General features: G+C 38.2%; 2 protein-coding genes and 1 long non-coding RNA gene across 4 annotated transcripts; all 3 read right to left on the reverse strand.

Moving 5' to 3' along the window:
* Window positions 1-6,737: 6,737 nt before the first annotated feature.
* On the reverse strand, window positions 6,738-7,841 carry LOC121631513. 2 transcript variants are annotated; one of them, XR_006008751.1, is made up of 4 exons: window positions 7,645-7,841; window positions 7,447-7,530; window positions 7,316-7,365; window positions 6,738-7,182 (listed from the first exon to the last, which is right to left on the reverse strand). It is a non-coding gene; the product is annotated as an uncharacterized LOC121631513 (long non-coding RNA). The 2 variants fall into 2 exon arrangements; XR_006008750.1 differs by having other exon boundaries at window positions 7,447-7,841.
* Window positions 7,842-9,161: 1,320 nt separating this feature from the next.
* LOC121631504 lies at window positions 9,162-17,735 on the reverse strand. Its single transcript, XM_041972485.1, has 12 exons — window positions 17,636-17,735; window positions 15,196-15,390; window positions 13,690-13,832; window positions 13,454-13,606; window positions 13,174-13,275; window positions 12,622-12,796; window positions 12,088-12,223; window positions 11,163-11,366; window positions 10,656-10,955; window positions 10,270-10,470; window positions 10,008-10,128; window positions 9,162-9,910 (listed from the first exon to the last, which is right to left on the reverse strand). The coding sequence occupies exons 8-12, from the start codon at window positions 11,349-11,351 to the stop codon at window positions 9,900-9,902; spliced, it is 822 nt and encodes a 273-aa protein (XP_041828419.1). The 5' UTR covers window positions 11,352-11,366; window positions 12,088-12,223; window positions 12,622-12,796; window positions 13,174-13,275; window positions 13,454-13,606; window positions 13,690-13,832; window positions 15,196-15,390; window positions 17,636-17,735; the 3' UTR covers window positions 9,162-9,899.
* Window positions 13,144-17,707, reverse strand: LOC121631634 (putative uncharacterized protein C6orf183). The gene is made up of 6 exons (XM_041972638.1): window positions 17,636-17,707; window positions 15,196-15,390; window positions 14,805-14,889; window positions 13,690-13,832; window positions 13,454-13,606; window positions 13,144-13,275 (listed from the first exon to the last, which is right to left on the reverse strand). Exons 1-6 carry the CDS (start codon window positions 17,705-17,707, stop codon window positions 13,144-13,146), a joined length of 780 nt encoding a protein of 259 aa, XP_041828572.1.
* Window positions 17,736-18,244: the final 509 nt, after the last annotated feature.

Genomic DNA, 18,244 nt, shown 5'->3' on the forward strand with positions numbered 1-18,244 from the left:
CTCTGGGTATTACCATTCATTAGATTTACTTTTACTATCACTATTTCATTGTACCTCTCCCTCTGCCAGCTTAGCTCTTTCCATCAGCTGCTGGATGAAGGTCTTCACCATCTGTGGCCGCTCAGGAGACAAACGATACTGCAGTGGAGTTTTCTTCCAAAGCTCTGATTACACATAAAATATTTCACTCTAACATCTATTCTGTAGGTTTTAGTATTCATCGTGATGCTTAAAGGTAAATCTTGTGTATTTATTGGTACCGGTGGGAAGGTGGGCATCTCGACGACTTTGCTCCGAAACCACCAGTTTCAGCTCTCTGCTGATCTTCTTCTGCACTTATCTGATCACACTCTGTGCTCTCCATCAGCAGGTGGAGCTGAAACAGATTTTTACCAGTGTAAGGTTTTTCTATTAACACATGAGGACATAATTATGTTGCTATTGGTTTTACTACTACCTGGCAGGCTTTCACCTCAACCTCTGCAGCACCAGGTGGGGGCAGGAGAGACTTCCCGTCAGAGATTAAGGCAGCATAGTCCTGCTCTATACCCGTCTTTTAAGCCAGAGCTCTCATACTGGGGTAAAAGATTTCAGCTCTGTAAAGAAAGTGCAGCAAATTATAAAAAAAAAAAGTGGGTCAAAAAGTTAAATAAAAACACAGTTTTAGCACCAGATAATAAAAGCAGCATGGATGTGGAGATTAAAAGTTTATTTAGAAGCAGCATTAGCAAAAGAAAAAATCTTACCACAAGCTTCTTTTAATAGCTACTTAGAGCTTTTGATCATACCACAAGTAGATGTTAGTTTTCCAAGTTATAAGATAGAAAATGTTTCACATTTCTAGATGATTTGCTCCACAATAGCAAGCAAATGGCTATAACAGAGGGATTATTACTACTTTGTAATGTAAATTTAACTCTGATATCTGATATTTCTGCCCTACAGCAAATATCCATCACCTGTAAAGTTTTACAAACTGTTGATATAAAGCAGGTGAAGTGAATGTCTCGACACCGAAACGTCTTTGAGCCCAGCTTTCCTTGAACACCTCAAGCTGCTTCGTCAGCAGGAGGAAACCTCTGAGCACAGACTGGACTCTTATTGGGTCCTGAGGAGGAGCAGAGGAATCTGTCTTCCTCACTTCTACCTTCATTTCTGTGCAGCTTTGTTGCCCCTGCAGTGAAGACAGATTGTAACACAACACACAAAAAAAAGATATGTATCTATTATGAATAATGTTTGTTTGCCAGTCATTTACTTCATTAGATTTGAAATGCTGCCAAAGTACTTCTTTGTTGCTATGGAGACGAACAGGCTCTGCCTCTTTTCCACTGTCCAGGACGTCCTCCATAAGCAGCAAAGCACCGAGGACTGCAGCATTGGCCTGCAGTCTGCTGCGGTTGTTCAGACCACACAAACAAAGCTGCAAGCAAATGTAACACACACACACACACACACACAATTTCTTTGTATTATCTATAATGGAGTCATATTAATGTATAATTTATAGAACTATTTAAACCAGACAAACAAGTACTAAATTATAAAAATTCTTCGGATAATATTGCTGTTTGATCATGATAAACACATAGAGCTGACCGGTGTTGTTTAAAGGTAGAAAAAATTGTGAAAAGTCAAAAAGAATTAACATTATTTGGAAACAACCACAGAAAATGTCATCACTGCCTTTAGCACTGCAAAAACCAAGACATGCTGGGTGATAAACCTGCATGCAGTATTCAATAGGTGGGACATCCCAAATGTGTAGAGGGAGCCGCCCATGGCAGGCTGATAAACTTCTCCAAGGATACATCTCTTGTGCCTGCAGCAGACACAATTACAGGAATAAATCCCATTTCTCCTCATTCTAACATGTGTTTCTGCACATTCTAAAATTCCTTTGCTTACTGTGAGCTAATGTGATTACCTGAAAATCGTGACTTTGTAAAGGTTGAGGGATGGGTAGGGTGAGACTGAATGTGTCAGCATGCAGACTGCCACTCAGCAGAGGGAGAGCGGTCATCATGTTGTCACTCACACTCTGGTAAGAAGTAATATCACCAGAAGAGAGAAACGCCTCCCTTAACATATGAACAAGACAGTTTTTTTTAAAATATATGCACACTATTTGAAAGTGATTTTAATTCAAATACTAGATAATATTAAAAGAACAAAATTTGCATCAGTATTGACTGTCGTTCAACAAGTGAAAAATGTCAACGTCTGTCTGTCTTAAAGTTAAAAACTTAAAGTTTATGAGGATATCACAGCCGTGCAGACCTGATGAAGGCTCTGACTGCAGTATCAAACTGCAGCAGGACGACCATCTTTTCTAAAGATACACTAAATAAAACAGCTCAGTAAATGTCAACAAAGCCCACCTGTTGTTTCAGGGTCTCATTAACATTTCCACAATGAAAGAAAGTTTTTAGATTCTTTCAAGTTTCCCACATTTCTTGTTTCAGATTCACATGAACCTGAAGATTTTTGTTTGTCATTGATCTACACACAATTCCCACAATGACAAAACTAAAACAGGAGGGTTCATCACATTAACAAAAGTATTGCACAACTGAAAAAATTGTTGGCAGGAATGGCAGCTAACACTTGAGCTAGGTTGAACGGGGGTATCAAAACCATTTTCATTTTGATGAAGCATCTTAAGGACCAGTAGGATGCCCCAAAGAGCATAGGTGCAAATGTCATAACTAAGGCTGATAAACATTTAGCTAAATGGTGACATTCAAGGGTTTTATGTATATAATAATAAAGAACACTCCAAAGAAATTGTTCCCGCCTATACTTTGTGGATAGCTTCACACAAAACTATAAAGAGGCAAAAGATTAATAAGGAAAATTATAATATGGTTTACAACCTGAATTTAAAAAAAATAAGTTTGGATACTGTGTAAAGTGCAAACATATGAAAAGACAAAAGTAAACGCATCTTGAATTTGATGGCAGCAACTTCTATCTCCAAAAAAGTTGAAACAGGGGCAATAAAAAGGCTGGAAAAGTGAGTGGTCCTAAAAGAAAATGTTTAAAGGAACATGTTGCAACAAATTATTTGAGAGCCAAATAACGATAGGCAAAGTTACAGCTATTAGAAAAAACCTGAGTCTACAAACTGTGGAACAATTTTGAATGTTCCTTAATGTAAAACTGAAATGGCTTTAAGTTTTCCACTCCCTACGGTACATATTTTCATTAAGAGATTCAGAAAATTTGGAGAAATCTCTGGGATATGGCCTAAAATTGTCATGGCCCATGCTCATTACTGCTTCCTGCTGACCATATTTGGATTGCCAATCATCACCGCTGTTTGGATGGCGCAGCTGGAGAACATCAAGTCATCATTCTCTTCCCCATATAAACCTCACCCGGACCTCCAGTCATCGCTGGATTATACTACTCATCGTGGTAACCAGTAGCGCACATTATCCTGGTCTTATTGTGTTTGAGTCAACCTAACCTGTACCATCTCTCTCCAAAGAAACGTACCTGAACCTCATCCAATGCCACGAGGAAATCCTGTCTGCCCGCTCCAGCCCGCCGTCCAGCGAACCCTGCACATTTCACTGGTCACTCCGAATAAAGTATTCTTTAACCATTCTCCAAGCACTCATCTCCTTGGATCCATACCACCAACCCTGACAAAAATCAGTACTGGATAACTATGATCTCAGGGGCCTCAGGAGGCACTGCATTAAAAACAAAATTACTGTAAGAAACTCATCAGCACTTTTAAGAAAAACCTTTCTATGAACACAGTTTGCTGTGTTATTCCCATTTGCAGGATAAAGTTTAGTTATGCAAAGTAGAGGCCATATAAGAACATTATTCAGAACCCATCTTCTCTGGGCAAAGTTTATTTAAAATGGACTGAGGATGAGTGGAAAACTCTTCTGTAGTTGCACAAATAGAAATATAAATTTTTCGTTTTGGAGATCATGTGTGCCATGTTTTTTATTCAAAGTGGAGAGAAACCATCCACCTTGGGACCATCAGCACTCAGTTGAAAAGCCTGCATCCCTGATGGTATGGGGGTATTTTCGTGTCTGTAAGTGTGGCAGCACATTAGCACATACAGAAAGGCACTGCTAGAAATGTAGATTCAGGTTTTAGAGTAACACTCTGCTCACCCAGATGTCTTTTCAGGAAAGGCTTCATAGAATCATCAGAATAATCCAGATACTGGACTAGCCTGCTTGCAGTCCAAACTGACACATGCTCCTTTTACAACTTTTTTGAGATATTTAGCTGTCATCAAACTCAACATAAGCTAGTATTTTCAACTGAATAGATAATGTGGTTGTTTTGTATTTGATAGTGGATAAAATATTGGTTTATGAGGTTTGGGAATTGTTGCACTTCAGTTTTTTTTTACATTTCACTCAACATCTAAACTCTTTTAAAGTTGGTGTTGTAATTGAAAGGCACCCAAACACTACTACAAGTACTAGTGCTTCTTTTTGGGATGGTTCAATAATCTTTCTGTAAAGTAAACCTACTCCCCAGACAACCGCCACATGTGAACCAGGTGAAACCTGTCCTCTCCTCCAGCTACAGGAATCCTCTTCATTTCCCAGTCTGGAGAAACCAACCAGGTGATAAATAACATCATGAAGAGCTGACACCATCTGCAAAGTGCAATGAAGCGCCTCAACACGAGCCTGTTGACATCAGAAAAACAAATCAGTACAAAAGCATAAATTACAGATGACTGGACTGTAAGAATGATGTGAAAGTGAAATAAAAAGAGTTTGAAAAGACTTGGTGACAAGCAGAACACAAACAAATACTAAAGCAACTCGTTCTCACAAAGTTGCTCTGTTCTGTGCTGTAAGGCTGGTTTTAAAATTAGTGATGCTCTCAAGAAAAGCCTGAAAGTGAAAGTGGTTAAACATGTAACTTGCCACGCTGCTGTATTATTAGTCTCAGCATTTTCAGTATTTCATTCTCACCCAAACATCCAGCGTTGTGAACATGTGAAGGACTTCAGTGAAGTGGGGGATGTGCCACAGGTTGAGGAGAGTTTTGCCATCTGCACTCAACAGCTGCAGCAGTTGATACTGTGACGGTCTGGATAGGATTTGGATTAATTAACATCTCAGTAACAACACATTTAATTTGCTATTAAAACGAACTTTATCGCTGGCTTCAAAAATGTTAAATTTATGTGAAAGGGAGCTAATGATTGGAGCTGATAAGGGACTTTAGTAAGCATCAGTTTCTCATTTCTACTGTGAGATTTATTAATGCAGGCAACTGGTTTTGACAAGGAAGGAGAATGCGTGGAGTAAAAAGATAAGTCTGGTCTGACAGCATTTATTTTCTTCTGTTTCCTTCTGCCCACATTAAATCCAACAATGCTGCAGTATTTATAAATGTACATTCTGCTTTTTGTCCCATAAGGTTTGACTCAAAAATACAAATGATAGTTTCTGTACAGGGAGAATAGTCATGATTGTAACATAAACACTGTTACCAGACAAGCATCACTCCAAAGGTTTAGTTTTTGCAACAATCTGACAGCAATCTATAAAAGCTGGGACTTTTTAAAATGAAATTTAAACAGAAAGCATTGATTTGACATTTAAGGCATTGAAATAATACAAAGACAACAAACCAAATGTTTACACTGACACAAAGACTTGTTTGTTTATATAAATATTTGCTCATTTTAAATGTGACAATGACAGTATGTCTAAGAAAAGCTGAATTGTTCAGTAACATGCTACATAACATCTTCTTTTAACAACACTCTGTAAGCTTTAAGAAACTGAGACCAGCTGAAGTCGGTTTAAAACTGAAATATTTTTCCATCCCTGCTCATTATCATTTAAACGTTCTGGGCCTCCTTTAATGTATAAAACTAAAAATGTCTAGAATGGTCACATAGCTGGACTGAAGACAGTTTTAGATCCAGATTATTTTACTGTAGACCTGTGCTAAATGCAGTAGAGCATTGGCTTGCTGAAGTAAGCAAGACCTTCCCTTTAAGAGACATCTGTATAACAACACATGTTCCTCTAAAAACGTTAAAATATTGTTCAGCATTAAGAGCGCTGCATAGATGTATAAGTTATGTAAATTAATGCACCCAAACAGTGTCACTGGTGCTAGTTTCTGAAATTTGAGCTAATGAGAAACCAGTCTTTCCTCTTCTCTAATAACCCAATTTGACATTTGTTCTGTCCATCTTAAATAATCTTGGGCCCATGAAAGGCAGCAACTTTTCTAAATATACGTTACTGTATTTGTATGAATGAGTTTCAGTTGGCCTTTGTATGTAGATGCAGCATTCAGCAAATGTTCCATTCGGGTATTTTTAAAGAACTGTATCTTTGAAGGTTGGAAGATCACACGCATTCACTCATTTAATGTTGGTTTAGCACTATGTAACTTTCTGACCTTAGAAATATGTGTTTTTGGCTTCTTTTGATGGTACAGGGACATTTCCTGGAGCAGTCATTGCCTAGCAGAGTACCAAGGCTGATGCAACACACTGACCATTTTGAACAGAGACCATGGCTGATTCACCAAAGAAACACAAGAGGACAGTATCTGAGGAAGAGAGGAAAAGAAAGAGAGAAAGGGACAGAGCAAGATATAAGACAACAGTCAACATTGGACGGACTTTTTCTGCAGGCAGGTTGCAAGATGGATGACAAATTCACTGTTAGGGGACACCTCACAGGGAAAATCTGCCAAAGCTCAGTACGGCTTCTTTAACTGAGATTTTGTCAGATTCTCCACATATTTAAATCATATTACACAACTGAGATGGTAAAGTTAAAATATTTTTTAGCTTTAGATTGAGAAAAGACAAGAATTTGGAGAATTTGCCAAAATTGTTAATGTGCTGCACGCATCTAATTTCAAAATTACCAAGTAAGTGTTCCCCAAAATATCTGTTTATGTGTAGTTTGAAGTGTTAAGTTTGGCTTTTTTTCCATGTGATAATCATACCGTTCTGCCAGTAATTATTAAATCTGTTCATACCTGGAGTCAGGATAGAGGTCTGGTTTTAAACCCAAAGTGACCTCTGGCTCTTGGACTCGTCCAGCTGTGAAATGGGATTGACGAATGGAGGGTAAGTCCCCCAGAAGGAAAGTTAAACTGGAGTAAAATGCAACAATCTGGGCTCTCACACAGTGCTGAGATATCTGTGTTGTGAATCTGTGGACATATTAGCAGATGCTGGCTTTACCTTTGATATCCTCTTATGCAAAATCTCTAACAAGAAATCCCAGTAAAACTATTGTGGGACAAGTTGCATGTTGTACATTGCAGCTGGTTTTCATGAACATACTTTCTTAAAAAGTCGATTATGAGTCTTCTTTTGATCTTTGATGCTTCCTCCTGCAGAATAAGATAAATTAATTTCACATTTTGAGCAGCCAATTGCATTATTCCTCCTGCTCGGGCACTTGACTAACTCACCGTGGTTTTTGTTAAACCTCCCATGGCCTGTTTACTCTCCACAAATAAATTCAGCATCTCATCACGCAGACCTGCTTTTTCCAGCTGGATGGACACAAAGGCTCCCATCACACTGCTGTAACAAATAAAACTGTATCAATTTTAAAAGTATTGCTAACCACCGTCAGTATTCTTTGTTCTTTGAGAGGAGAAAATCACCTCTTCTTTGTTGAAAGTGAAAGTGAGAGTTTTTCTAAAGGATTTGGAAGGTAAAGAGTTTGATTTTTGCTGCAGGCTGTCTGCATCATCTCCAGATGTTACATCTTTGTTCTCAGTCTGTGGAAAAAATGGGAAAACAAACAGAATATTTGAACAACAGTTTGTTTACATGGAAGATTTTTACCATCTCAGATGTATTCATGATCTTTACTAGCTGTAGGCAAAAGCATAAATACATGTTAGAATTGATTAATCCACATGTAAGCAGCATTTTGATGCTTTATTATTTTGCTTCAGTCTGGAGGCTCAGTAACTTTTGAAAGGTAACTAGATCTGAGGGCTTTAAATAACAGCAATAAGATTATTGATTTATTAGTTTATTTTATTTTTAAAGGCAAATTTCTGCTGCACAAATGAGCATATTTTGAGAAATATTGCTAATTTGACTTTTAGGGTCTGTTTCTGTGTAAACTTTTAATCCTTAAATGTGACGTCAGAGAAATTTAATGCTGTAGAAAATCCAGTGTTTTCCTCAAAACACTGAATACACACACCTCAGCTGAAGATGAGCCACTTTCTGGCCAGTGACAAACACAAGCGAGCTTCACTGCACTCATCAAGGCATTTTTCTGTGTAACCTGAGAGGCCAGAGTCACTTGCGGGTTCTCCATATTCTCTTTGTTCATAAGCTGGGAAAAGGAAAGAAAAGTTACTTTATCTTTTCTTTTATGCATTAGCTAAAAAGCCACTGGGTATCATTTGGTCGTACGTGGATAACTGCCTCTTCCGAGCTGAAGCTAAACCTCCCGATCTGGTTGTTGTCCAGTTCCTGGATGCTCAGAGGTAGGTGGGATGGGGTTAACCTGCAGCAGACAGAAAGCTCTAATTTCTGTCCAAATACATTTTACTGCTCTTGCAGACAGAAATAGTAGAGAAGACATGAAAAGATGGTCATGCATGCCGGGACTTGTTGCCTATCAAGTAGTACGTACAACTGTTGGCAACAAATCTGTGTTTACAAAACACAGATATGACACAAATATATTTTATTTAACAGCTGAACATTTCTGTGTTTTTAAAACATACTTCAAAATATGAAAGTCACTTAATGCCCCTTTAAAAAAGAAGCTGATGAAAAAAAAAACTATATAATCATGAAAAAATATCAACATTGGTCATTTGTTGCACCTACAGTAGTGATGATTCCATGTTTTTTTCCTCTGTGGTTTTATATTTGACTCCCCTGAACATCACATGTGTCTGAACATCACAAAAAGGTTTAATCATGAGTGGGAGATATAATATTTATACCTGTCCACAGAGCTGTCATCCTCCAGTATGGCTGTGATAAAAGCAGGTCTCTGCTGGACTCGCTCCTGCTGTTCGGCGAGCTCAAAAGGCAGTAGCCTCAGATACAAGTGGCAATCACTGTAGCTGAGCTCTGAGGCCACATTTCTGTACAACCTGTTAAAAAATCACAGGGCCGCAGTCCTGCAGGTTTTCAGTGTGTTCCTGCTCCAACAAACCTGATTCAAATAAGTGATGGACCTATTTAATTTGAATCAAGTGTGTTGAAGCAGGGACACTTTGTTCAAATAAACAATAGAAATATGTAGCACAAGTAAAAACTAAGAAAAACTGTCATGTCTCCAGAATCTTTGTTTTAGGGGCTAAAACAAAGCATCAGGTGATGTTGTGTTTCTTGGCTGATTCTCTTTTCTTCCACCCTGAGGAGAGTGTTTTATTAACTCGGCCAGATGTGCTGTCTCAGATGCTGATTCCAGCAGACGATGGCGGATGGTGGCGAGTTCCAACAGCTTAGAAAAAGTTCCCACTGCATACAACAGTTTCTCTTGTCCCTTTTTCATGTCCCTGTCCTCTGCAGATTTTATTAGAAGGCCAACCTTCTGGACCAAAAGGGGGTCATCAAAAAACACATCTGAAAACAGCTGAGAGAAACTGGAATTCAGTGACATTGTTTCATCTCTTGTTTATTATGTAATCTGAACAGACTCCCAAGAAAAGAAGAAAACTTAGGTCTTTTTGGATTTGAGAACTGTAGGAGGCTCCTGGTGAAGCCAGACTGTCCCAGCTCTGCAGAGCCTGCTGTAGTAGCTTCTGCTGCAGGAAGAGTCTGTCAGTGCTGCTTGCGGCCCGGTGCAGCTGACAGACCTCAGCATGAGCCTGAACTAATCCTTGATAGATTGCAGAGGCCTGACAGAGAGAGGGGTGGACCTCAAGGAGGAAAACGTTCATCAGTCCAGGGCTGCAAAGAAATAGAAAAGAATCAGAGAAATAAGGGGTATTAAGAGCACAATACAATAGACAAAAGCAAAAGATATTCAGAAGCTGAGTGTACTTGCCTGCTGCCTCCAAGTGAGACCAGATGTCGAGCAACATAGTTTGATGGAAGACCATATGCATGAATGGAGCCTTTGCAATTATCTTTCCAGATACGGTCAGGTACCCTCGCTGTGCTTTTATCTGTTAAAATGAGCATAATCTGTCACTGTGTGTAAGCCTATAATCATCCAGTCCTCTAACCAAGTCAAATTAGACCTGACTAAACTGACATGTGGACATTGGTGTTCTTTCATTTATTCTATCAGTGCCTTTTGTTTTCACCTGATTGTCCAGAACTCTTTGAATGAGCTGCTGGTGGCTCTGTAGGCAGCTGATCTCAGCCCTGTAGGTCTGAACAAAGTATTCCTGTTCCATGTCCAGCTTTGGTCTCATGTGCATGATGTCAGTGATGACTTGGGCCAGCGCAAACCTCTCCTCAGTACCTGTTGCATGCTGGTAGGCCTCATAGTAACAGTTCATGAGCTAAGAAATGTAAAAACATGATGGTTTCAATCCAAAAACTTTAGCATTGATCATTTAAAATTCAGTAGATCCAGATCTCTTAGTGGTTTATCGGGCGCGCTGTATCTTCTATTGGAAGTGATAGATTAAAGTTAAAGAAAATCAACAAAGACAAGATGTTAAAATTCCCTTTTATATCGCTCTACCTGCACTTTGCTCTCCAAAAACGTTGTCTCACACATCCACAAGTGGAGAAGAAGAGCAACTCGAGCGACGTCAGCTGTGCCGATCTTCACAGCTTCCTTTTGTTTGAGCTCATTTCTGAGGATGAAGTGCGAACCGATGAGGAGAAGTTCATTCTTCAGTTCCTCCAGGTCCTTCAGAGCAACATCATTCTTGATGTAAAACCCTCTGTGGTCCTGAACGTGGATAAAACGCTCCTGGCAGCTGTAGAAATCATGAAAATTTTCCACTTCTGGAAACTCCTTGAACTCTGACCATTGGATCTGAACAGAAAAATAAATACATACAAATAAAAATTAATGAGTGTGTAAACATCTGTGAATTTCTTTTTCCTACCTTATACAGCATGAGAAACAGAAGTTTCTTTTTTTAACTTCTTTTTGTTGAAAAAGGGAAAGTAACAGCCAACAAAAGTCCAAAATAAAAAACAATACTTGGACTGAACTGTAAAATGTCAAACAAGGTTTCACCTTATAGTCGACAGGAGTGTTGTGGATGTACTGGAGCGAGCTGAGACCTCCCGCCTCTCCTCTTCCTCCTCTGACAGCATTCATGCAACCTGTCTCCTCTGCTGTGCTGCAGAGCTCCTGCTCCTCCAGCTGCAGACCTGCAAGGTCATAAATCAAAGTCCTCTCCACAGAGCGCAGGTAGTTCAGCATCCCAAGACAAACACGCTGTGGAAAGGAAAGATAAGACACCCAACATTAGAGCAACCTCAATAGTTGCAGTGAGATAAAGTAATCTGAAATAGATAGTACACTCTTTTTAATACCAAGGTCACTCCTTTCAGAGCACAAAAAATAATCCAATCCATACCCGGGCTTAAAATTAAATAAAACAACCTTCAGATGAGCAACAACACAAAACATATTGCACTGTTGTTTTTGTACTTATTTAGCAAAAGCTAAGTCAAAATGCAGAAGCAGAGTATAAAAACTTAGTTATACCCCACAGAAATTAAGAGATTAAGAGGGTAAGAAGCAGCCGGTTGCTGCTAATCAAACACACTTGACTAATCATAAAGTATGAACACCTCTAAAAAAAGCTGAATTTAGGCAGTTAAAGATGTTTGTTAATGTAATACCCAGGAAGACAGACATCAGTAATTGCTCAGTGCTCTTTACCAGTTCATATCAGCACTAACTAGTTGTCAATCACAGGAGGGGTTTGGGCTTCTTTTACAGCCACATGACCTTTAAGAACTGGTAGGGACCAGGTTCTTTTTAATTAGTTACTGATACTGAATATAAAACCTTAGCGGTGAAATTTGACATACCTACTTTTCTACATGAATAGGAAAGTGAGATAGAAAATGACTAATTTCTTGTATTTAATATGGTATCCATGGTAGGACTCAACTCTCCATCTCTGGTTTTATATGCTAGTGTGCCTCACCTGCAGCTCTCTGAGTTTTAGATGCCGCAGCTAGGTCAAGGACAGGTTTGCTCCCTTGGCTACAACCAAGTCAGAGGCACCCTCCTCTAAGCTATCATCCAAACCCAGTACCTGCAGGTGCTCCTCCACCGAGCGGCTGTGTTTTATAGAAGAAGCAGAGGGTTGCAGTGTTGTTAGTTTAAATGTTTATAATCGGTGGTCAATAAACAGAAAAAAATGGAAACTGACTTTAAACAACAAAAACTGCTTGATTATTATTTCATTTGTACAGAGGAACAATTTTTTTTAGCAAAGATAAATGTTAGAAATCCTGTCAGCAGAATGGAGGAAACTGATGATATTTAACATGTTCCTTGGCAGATGATGAAAACATTAGTTCTGAATAAAGACTCATGACCTTTTATTTGCCCTGCTTGAGGTTTGACTCTTGAAACTCTCATCATCGTTGCATCCTCTGCCTCTAGAACTCTGTTTCCAAGAAAAACATCACTTTTATTCTATTTGTTGCACAAACAAAATCTAAGCAGCTTATACCCACCTCTGGTCTGACACATACACCACTGGCAGCATTGTAAAGGCTTCTCCATATTGCAGAGGTTTTGCATCGTTTCGTCTCACTGCTGCTTGATTCTGATGAGGATGGTGTCCAGTTGGCAACATGAACGGCGTGTTCTTTCAAAGCTGAAGCCACATTGAGCAGATCTGGAACCTGCCAAGCAAGGTAACACCTACCTTCATTATGTCAACATTAACCTGTTCAGTCAGTGTTAACGTTCTGCACTGATTCTGGTTGTTTGCTGTGCACGTATAAACATTATTAAAACCACTGATATTCTTTTTTGTGAGTTATTTTAATGGGACCTCTTCTTTTCTATCTGTATTTCAACTTATGTTTATGTCTTTATTCGATCATGGCCGAGGTATTTTCTATGTGTATTAGTGCAAGTGACATAAAACGATCCAAAATGAGAACAATATAGACTTTTCCTATTTGTTTGTTTGGTTTGATCCATAATTATTTAATGATGTATAAATCAGATGATAAATACATGAATATCAAGGAGATGTGAGATGAATCCTGGTTACCTGCAGAAAGCTGCAGTGCATCTCCAGCAGCCCATCGACAGATTTCTTTTCCTTCAGCTTTGTGAAGAGCTTTTGCTGCCATGGATCTCGTCTGGGTTTCACCTGCAGGGCAAAAACAAACAGAAAATGTGTGTGCTTTTAAAACTTAAATATAAGAGAGTATGCTTTGAACAAAAATCGATTAAACACCTGAACAGAACATCTGAGCAGTAATGACAATGTAAACAGAGACAGCTTTGGGGGATTACCATTTCAGGACTTTTCTCGTTTGTTCACTAACCTGGATGAAGGGAATCCATTTGGCGTCCTTCCTCAGAGCCATGTTAGCACTTCTCCTCCCCCAATGGTTGTCTTTGACATCCGTACCATCATACTGAGGAAATGTTTTTGTCTGTTCCTGCTGTTGAAAGATCCCTCTGAACTCCCTCCACACCTGATCAGACAGAAGCAGAGTCAAGCTGATATCAAGCAGCTTTTGTTTCCATGCTTCATCCGACGTCTGCTGGACAACAATACCCTGCTGAATAGCTCCATCTCATCTGCAGCCGTCCTGAGATTCCCAGTGTCATATGGCAGCTGGAAGTAGGTGATCAAAGTCTGCAGCTCAGGTAGAAACTCCTCCAGGTGAATTGTGAGTAGAGGAACTTCATCAGCCACACCTGAAATAATCAACAAGTATTTTAATAAGCACTTTTTTTTATTGGTTTTTCAGAGTAGGCTATTGGGTTATTGTGACTCACCTCTTTTTGTTCATTTATAATGAAAACTATCAGTATTATCTTTTTTTTTTAGAGTAGAGAAATGTTGAGGAGATTCATCAAACACACAGAAACCAAACATTTTCACAACAATTGGCAATGTGCTGTATTTAAAAATGTTGTACTCCTTGTTATATAAAAAAAAAAAAAGAAAAAAAAAAAGCAACCTAATGGTTCCCAAACTTAGAACTTGAAACATTCTTCTTCTCCACACCTCTGACCATGGTTTTATGCTGGTTTTTCTGGATGGACTTTGTGGTGATCCTTAGACTAGATAGGTAGGTAGGTAGGTAGGTAGGTAGGTAGGTAGGTAGATAGATAGATAGATAGATAGATAGATAGATAGATAGATAGATAGATAGATAGATAGATAGATAGATAGATAGATAGATAGATAGATAGATAGATAGATAGATAGATAGATAGATAGATAGATAGATAGATAGATAGATAGATAGATAGATAGATAGATACTTTATTGATCCCGAGGGAAATTCAAGCATCCAGTAGCATAGACATACATTAAAGGTTAGTACTTGACATTAGGGGTTAGTATTTAAGCATAACTAGACTAGTTTAAAATTAAATAAAGGCAACGGTAGATAAAGGAGACAAAATGGTAAAAACTATTGTACACTCATTGTAATGTCTACTCAGCTAGTTGTGCTGTGACGCAAAAACACACTCAGAGTTGGACCGAACAAGAGTCTATCTATGGTGATCAAGTATGTACATATATTGACAGTGGTAGTCAAACAAGGTGCATGAGTGAATGAGTGCATCTCTATCTTGTTTTGGAGGAAAACATCAGTCTGCAGAATTTTTTTTATTATCCAGGGCATTTAGCCTTCCAGCAATTCAAAGATCTCAAACTTGCAGTCATTGTAGATCGGATCCAGAAAACACTGACAACATTTTGAAAAACAGACAGAATCCAGACCTGAATCCCATCCACAATCTGCAGGGGGATTAAGAACCAAGAGATTGTTCAAAAACCTTCCAATTAAAATACCAGTGAAGACATGCTGGAGGCCTGTTAGAAAATACAGGAGCTTTTTCATTGCTGGGACGGCTAATTTCAGCCTTTTTGAGAAAAATGTGAATTAAACTTTGGTCACTCCCAGTTAGAAGTAACACATTACAAATAAAAAGGAACAATGAATTATAATTTGACATGGGTACCACTTTTGAATTAGCACAATAAAACCAATTCAGGTAAAAACAGAACACCAAAATAATAATAAGTTCCTAAAAATGGCTTCACCCTCAGGAAGTTGTGAATGGTCTGCACAGAGTGGAGATGGCAGATCAGCCACTGCAGATAAATGACCACATCGTCCTGAGTGAGAAGGTTGGCAGGGTTTCCACGGCTGGTCAGGACCTTCTCTCTGCTCGCTGACAGTCTCCGAGCTCTCTGAACGGCGTCCTCATACTCACACCTCAAATTCAACATCTGGTCCTGAGAAGAAACAAGAAAACACAGCGTTCTGTGAACTAATGTCAACCAGTCAGGTTCAAATACATAAGCTTTTCTGAAAGATTAGCTTTATGAAGTTTGTTTTTTTTTGTGTGTGTGTATTTACACATAAACAGGCTGTAGCTGTAATTTTGTTGAGTCTCACATGGGCTTATATGAAATTGATGGTAAATGTCAAACTCTGGATCTTTCAGTCATTTGAGCACTTTTAGGTTGTTATAGTTACAGACTCTCACCACCAGTACAATAAATTTGACAAGAAAGCAAGAAAACATAATTAACTTCTAAGTCCTTTAGTCACTACAGTTGTGTGAGGAAAAAACAATATCTTAATCTTTAAAGTTCACACTGAGATAAAAGAAGAAAATGTTCTTTGCATCCTTTCTTTTCCTTTGGACATAAGAATAATATTAAGATTTCTTTTTTTTTGTTAGCTAATAACTCAGATTACATTTAATAATATAGTAACAACAGTGAAATGGCCAAATTTTAAAGCAATAATGAGATAACAAACACTTAGTTTGGGATTACATATCCAAACCAAGTGGTAGAGATGGCTCAGGCAGGTTTACAAACAGCAGAGCAGACTTTTAAACTAAACTAATATCTTGAACTAACAAATGGTAATAAATACAGCATCAAGAACACACAAGAGAAGCATCTTTCTGATTGAACTGTCAGTGTTTTACTTATTTGTTTATGTCTTTTAAACTCTTATCTTGAGAGTATCTTCATGTCAGTTCTTAATCAGTGATGCTCTGGCAGACATCAGCACATATTACAGTTTTATTAAACTGATTCAGAGTCAAATGTTCAACTTGTTTATATCAGCATGAAACTTCCCCAGTTGATGTTTTACAGTAAGACCTTAAATATTAATGATGTATTTGGATAAAAAAAAAAATTGGCTCATGTGAATAAATGTAGCAGAACAGACATCTGATAAGATTTTGTTAAGATATTTGATTAAAGTATACGGTTTTGGCATATGGGATTTTTGTTTTCACCTTTCATCATTCTATAAATCAGACAACACTATCAACAGTCAGGATGTTTTCCAGTGTTTTTAAGGATAAACACAACTTTATGTGTCTCTGTCACCAGATGACTGCAGTCCAATAGACTTATTGTGTCAGAGTCTGGAGCAAATAAACACCTGGATGAAGGAGAATTTTCTACAATTAAATGAAGACAAAACTGAGATTATTCTGTTTGGTAGCAAAGAGAAGAGGGTCAGCATTGGTAAACACCTGGAGACTCGGGCTCTTAAAATCACCGACCAAGTTTGTAACCTTGGAGTGTTGATAGACTCAGACCTGATTTTCAGCAGCCACATCAAAGCTTCACTAAGAAGCTTTTTACCAGCTCAGAAACATCAACAGAATTAAAAGTTTAGTCTCCCAGAAAGACCAAGAGAAACTCATCCATGCATTCATCTCCAGTAGGCTGGATTACTGTAATGGTCGTTTAACAGGACTTCCTAAAAAGAGCGTTAAACATCCGCAGCTCATCAAAAACGCTGCTGCTAGAGTTTTAACCAGGACTAAGAGATCTGAACACATCACACCAGTTTTAAAATCTTTACACTGGCTTCCAGTCAGTCACAGAATAGATTTTAAAACCCTTCTGATTGTTTACAAATCCCAGAATGGTTTAGACCCAGAATACATCTGTGATATGTTCAGAGAAAATAAACCTAACAGAGCTCTTAGATCCAAAGACTCTGGTCAACTAGTCCAGGCCAGAGTCCAGACTAAACATGGAGAAGCAGCATTTAGCTGTTATGCTGCAAACAAGTGGAACAAACTGCCAGTGGAGATTAAACTTTCACCAAATGTAGACATTTTTAAATCCAGGTTAAAAACATTTCTTTTCTGATGCGCCTATGCATGAAATCTGCAAAGTAACTTTTTAACTTATCTTACTTTTAATAATTTTAATGTAATTTATTATTTTATTGTGATTCCTGCTATGTGTTGCTGCCTTTTACTATTTCTTAATATCTGTAATGCTTTTGTTTTATGTAAATAAAAAATCATAAATATGGACAAATATAGTCTTTCAGAAAGCATGTAGAATTAAAGCTAGAAAGCTTTGGAGGATTTAAGTATTTTTCAAACAAAACATTTTTTTAAATCAAATAAAAATCTTTTTCTTTGCAGTAAAGATAACATACCATAAAAGCTAAATAAACTTTAAGAAGGTGTGAATGAGTGTTTGTCCTCACCTGGTGCAGCAGAAGGGGCAGACTGTCCGGAGTGTACTCCAAACTCAGGCAGCTCTCCAGCTCTCTCTGCATGATGTCAGCCTGAGACTGAACAGGTCGAGGTTCAGCCACCTGAAACCAGGAGGAAACAGAAGCTCTACTGTGGTGAAACAGTTCAAATCTAAAATACAATCACGTACATCTGCCTTGAACTTGATACAACTGAGTTGAATTGTCAGACTCGCCTCCAGGCCTCTGCTCAGTGCATGTTCCCTCTCCACATGGAAGAAGGAAATATCTTTGGGAAGTGGAACAGAACTGAAACAAATTAAAAGAAATCTAAACAAAAAACCTTCTCTTACCAATTATTAAAAATAGAATTTATAACAAATGAAACATGCCAATGTGAAAGTGAAACTTACTTTACATTTGCCAAAACACCACTAGCTTTTCTTTAACTGGTTGTATATATATATATATATATATATATATATATATATATATATATATATATATATATATATATAATTCCCCCTGCAGCTTAAACATACACCACCACAGCATGATGCTTTCACCACCATACTTACTGTGTGGATCCAGGCTATTCTGCCACTTCCTACATTCTTTCTG

Source organism: Melanotaenia boesemani, chromosome 20, assembly GCF_017639745.1.
Source record: "Melanotaenia boesemani isolate fMelBoe1 chromosome 20, fMelBoe1.pri, whole genome shotgun sequence".
Classification (NCBI taxonomy): domain Eukaryota; kingdom Metazoa; phylum Chordata; class Actinopteri; order Atheriniformes; family Melanotaeniidae; genus Melanotaenia; species Melanotaenia boesemani.